Source organism: Tubulanus polymorphus, chromosome 5 (assembly GCF_964204645.1).
Source record: "Tubulanus polymorphus chromosome 5, tnTubPoly1.2, whole genome shotgun sequence".
Lineage (NCBI taxonomy): Eukaryota > Metazoa > Nemertea > Palaeonemertea > Tubulaniformes > Tubulanidae > Tubulanus > Tubulanus polymorphus.
Genome location: NC_134029.1, coordinates 680,967 through 685,309, shown reverse-complemented (window position 1 = coordinate 685,309; position 4,343 = coordinate 680,967). Strand labels below are relative to the sequence as shown.

At 38.2% G+C, this 4,343-nt stretch overlaps 1 protein-coding gene across 1 annotated transcript; it reads left to right on the top strand.

Annotated features, from left to right (window-relative positions):
- The first annotated feature begins 1,554 nt into the window (after positions 1-1,554).
- LOC141905939 (uncharacterized) lies at positions 1,555-3,575 on the top strand. The gene is made up of 6 exons (XM_074795053.1): positions 1,555-1,644; positions 2,277-2,351; positions 2,543-2,637; positions 2,766-2,925; positions 3,148-3,242; positions 3,328-3,575. The coding sequence occupies exons 2-6, from the start codon at positions 2,294-2,296 to the stop codon at positions 3,562-3,564; spliced, it is 645 nt and encodes a 214-aa protein (XP_074651154.1). The 5' UTR covers positions 1,555-1,644; positions 2,277-2,293; the 3' UTR covers positions 3,565-3,575.
- The last annotated feature ends 768 nt before the right edge of the window (positions 3,576-4,343 follow it).

Sequence of the window (4,343 nt, the reverse complement as noted above, 5' to 3'; positions counted from 1 at the left end):
TCATTTAGAGAATCATACTAATCATTTGAAACTAACACTTCAAATTTGATACTGACACTTAAAAAAATCTACTGTTTCTCCTCCAGTGACTACAGATCAGCCTAAATCCCTTCACATAGAACTTCACTGCGTTAACGATGAATTACCTCTGTTAGATTTCAATCCGTCTTCAACTCGTGTCGATCGTTGTTAGTGATGTAGCCTGCAGCAGATCTCACTCACTCTGAAACAATCATTCCATTCTCTTCACGCGAGTCTCAATTCGGATAATCAACTATTTTATCAGAATCGAGTAAATCGCGCGTGGGATAGTGGTGGAAGGGGTAGAGTGTTAGGGTGTGGGTGAGGGGCGGATAGCGGTAGAGTGTTAGGGTGTGGGTGAGGGGCGGATAGCGGTAGAGTGTTAGGGTGTGGGTGAGGGGCGGATAGCGGTAGAGTGTTAGGGTGTGGGTGAGGGGCGGATAGCGGTAGAGTGTAATGTATGTAGCATCTTGAAAATAGTACTAGATTTTTCCCTCTCCAGGAACAGATCGTAGTGACTTGAATCTTGATGACATTTCCTATGAAATCGGCGAGTCAATATCACGGAGTGTTCACGGTGGGGGTGCAAATGTCCAAATGCACGTCCGCCAAATGACTTCATACGATATGTAACTGAGAGAAGCTTCTGTGACTCAGTAGTGATGTACAATCTTCAGGCTGGCATGACCAAATCACATATTTTATCCACGATATTCCGAGTGAAAATATGAGAAATGACGAATATGAGATGCGTATGAACTGGTTTTCCTGCTCTAAAGCAAAATGCGATTGATATAAATGTTTCAATGTAGTCGTGCGAACGCTGGAAGGAAATGGAATCTTTCCGAGCTATCAATCCAATACAGTAAAAACAACCTGGAAAATAATCAGTTTTCATTACCTATAGTTTTAAGGTAAGTAATATGTAATAATTCGTCTAGAGGCAGTTTATATATACAACTACAGTAAGCAGCTTTATGTCTGATGTACCACTTTTAGGATCTAAGAGCGACGGAGATCACTGTGGAAACAACCACTTCCGGGACTGGGTGAAGTGACGTCATGTGTTTCAGACATTATCGTGAAATTCTAATTAACCGATACCGCATCGAAAACACTAGAAAAACTTAAACGAGGATGTTACGACGCTACGTTGTGTCCAAGTGAATTAAACTCTTTGAAAGTTATGAGTTACAGTTGAATGCATAGTAAAAATTAATTCATTTTTTAATGAGTTAACTCTTAACTGTGAAGATCTCGTACCAGCAGTCCTTCACTTCCTTAGAGTTCAATTTGGCTCTAAGCGAACTGTGACGTGGAGCGTGGATCCAAAATATAAAATGGATTGGAGTAAATCAATTCCGATTGATAATGCCTGCCCCGTGGGTGAAATCAAGCCCAGGATTGTCACAGCTTTTCTATATATCATAAGAGACAATATGCAAGTTTATTCGACCTTGACATTGATCCTCCGAGGAGTTGATTGATATATCCAGTGCCTCGGTTTCATACGGAGTGCCTGGTCTGATTCGAGAATGCGGAGATAGATAAAACCAGGACTGGAGTAAATAAGGACGGGAATGATACGGATTGAATTCATACATAGATATATCTGGTAAAAAAGGTAAGGTAAACATGTTATGTGAATATAGTGAGTTTGTAGCTGACAGTATAAGTGAATCTTGCAGTACAGCAGCAGCTAGCGCAGTAGCGGCAACAGGATGTACTCAGTTACTGAGAGATGGCTGCCACAAAATACATGTATCTGATACGCGTTATACTGTAGTGTAGGCTGTTGCAGATCATAAACAGAATATAGATATAATTTAACGAATTCAGATTCCTGGAATTATGATTCGATATATCGGGAAAAAGCGTGGTTTATCTTTTTGCTAATTCACTCCCTCGAAGCCACATACAGACAGTGGTGGCCTTGAACAGGATGATTATCGATCCATATGTTTCAGTAGAGAACGGGGTTAATGATCGCAGTAAAAGATGTCAAAAATACATTTTAGCTATTACCTAAATATAGTTCAACTTGTTCTACTGGGATGATAGTGTATCTAATGTATCTAATGTATCTAATGATCAAATTAAGCCCGATTAATACATGTATTCAGTTGCGTAAGTTTTTTTCCTGATGGGAAAGTATCATTAATAAAAATGTGACGTCTAGATTTATGTCATTTTCAAAAAGAATCGTGTGACAGAACTCGTCCGGTGGCTTAGAATTGTAATCGACTTTAAATTGTAGAAGAAAAGCTGGAAGATGAATACTGGTTTGAATGTTTTAGTCACTGTTGTTGTGTTGGTCGGATGCTTTCAGGGTTTGTATATATTAAAATAAGTAACCGATTTCTGAAAAATTTAATTTTCATTTTTGAAACCATCGGCTTCTCGTAAATTAACTGGTTTCGAATCCTGATTTTCTCTTTCACAACGATGGATTTTCATCGTCTATTTTCTTGGACAGATTTCTACGACATAATATTGCAAAAATCAAAAATATATATTTCAGGTGCACGAGCGTTACAGTGTTATAGTTGTAGCGGTGCCTATTTATGCGCGACATCGCAATCACGCCAAAAGTGTAAACCTACTGAAACATGTATTGTAAGTATATATCCTTACATGGACAGGTGTTAGTTAATCCCGGGGACATTCATAAAAAAGAATTTCGAGGTAACGCGTTCAGGACGCTTCTGTTGTAATTGTTCTGTTAATTATCAATTTATTTTTAGACTATGCACTATAAAAAACCGCGTCGGTCAGAAAGTGTAATGAAGGGCTGTTACGACGCCACCTATTGTCAAAGTAAATTAAGCTCTTTGAGAAGGGAATCAATTTATTACTACGGAAGATGTTGTCATTCAGACGGATGCAATGGATACACACCCGGTGGTCAGTTAACTTTTGAATCCTATAACATTTATTGATAAATTTCAAATAACTAATTCATTTGCCGGTATAACAAACCGAAGCCTAGTTCTACAGTTGCGAGTTATGGTTATCCCCGAGTTACAATCAGTTCATTTCAAATGTATAGCTCCTAAACCGTGGAACTGGGGTCCTGAACTTTCAGAACCTGTGTCCTGTTTTACAATGGAATTGTTTCATTTGCAGAAGACAAGTTACGAAAATGTTATCAATGTTGGGGTCAGAGCAGTTGCAACAAAGCCACACAACCAAAGATCTGCCCGACTGGTGACTATTGCTATGTAGGTGTTCGTTTATGGTAAAGTGTATATAGAAATTACAAAGGCATGAAATAAAAACGGTTTTATTGGTTGATATTTGTTTCAGACATATTCGTATAGTTTATCAAATGGAGGCCAAAATACTGTCAGTGGTTGCTCGCGAACTGCATCCGCGTGTCAGTCGAAGTTGACCAATTATCGGAGCAAACCGGGCTATTCTGGAAAGTGCTGTGCTACAAATGGATGCAACCGGCCACCTGGCTTCAGTGGATCAGGCTACAGGTTAAAGGCACCGGTCTTTCTAGTCAGCTTGCTACTCTTCATGTCTATGTGTATGTATTAATAGTATCTATACATATATATATATATATATATATATATATATATATATATATAATGTATTATGAATACCTGAATATCCTTTTGTATGATGGTAATGACAGATCGGTTCCCAGTTTCACTGGATCCCGGTTTGACTACAAAGTGAACAAATTTGATTGCAAAAGACTTCAGTTAAAACCATTCGTTCTAAAATCGCTTCTTGAGTCAAACCGTAAGCCGTGGATATGGGTACCGACTCCTCCTGCTTTATAGTCAGAGTCTTTAACTCAAATACTAAACTGCGATTTGTCTCTAAACATAAAGTTTGTTGGAAAACTATTTTTAATCATATATGCGTTACTGACCTCAGGACTTTGTATTGCATGAATAAATTCAATTACTTCAATACTGTAACAGTGTTTTAGTGTTTGAGTATAATGGACCGATTTGTCGTTTCTCTCTATTTTCTATTAGGAAGAGGTTTAATTGTCTTTATTTCACATAGATTTATCTATTCTCCATTATTAATGACTTGGGTTTGAACTCGAAATTAATGCGATGAATCGTTCGTGTAAGATACTGCAGTGACAGATTCGAATCACCGCTTAGCCAGAAACTCGCGGACAAAATATAAATGAGAAGATTCGTAGAGGAGCTCCGTGTTAATACTTGGTGTGGAATCAGTAAAATGCCATTTACTTGATGAAGCTTCTCTATCAGTTTTAACGATAACTCTTATAATACTAGTCTACCTACACTACAGTGGAACCTCGTTACAACTAACCTCATGGGACCAGAAAA

What these genes read in the sequence shown, in the direction of transcription:
- LOC141905939 (XM_074795053.1), top strand. Translation starts at nt 2,294, where the DNA reads ATGAATACTGGTTTGAATGTTTTAGTCACTGTTGTTGTGTTGGTCGGA. An exon ending in CAATGGATACACACCCGGTG is followed by an intron (nt 2,926 to 3,147) that starts GTCAGTTAACTT and finishes TTTCATTTGCAG; the next exon opens with AAGACAAGTTACGAAAATGT. An exon ending in CGACTGGTGACTATTGCTAT is followed by an intron (nt 3,243 to 3,327) that starts GTAGGTGTTCGT and finishes TATTTGTTTCAG; the next exon opens with ACATATTCGTATAGTTTATC.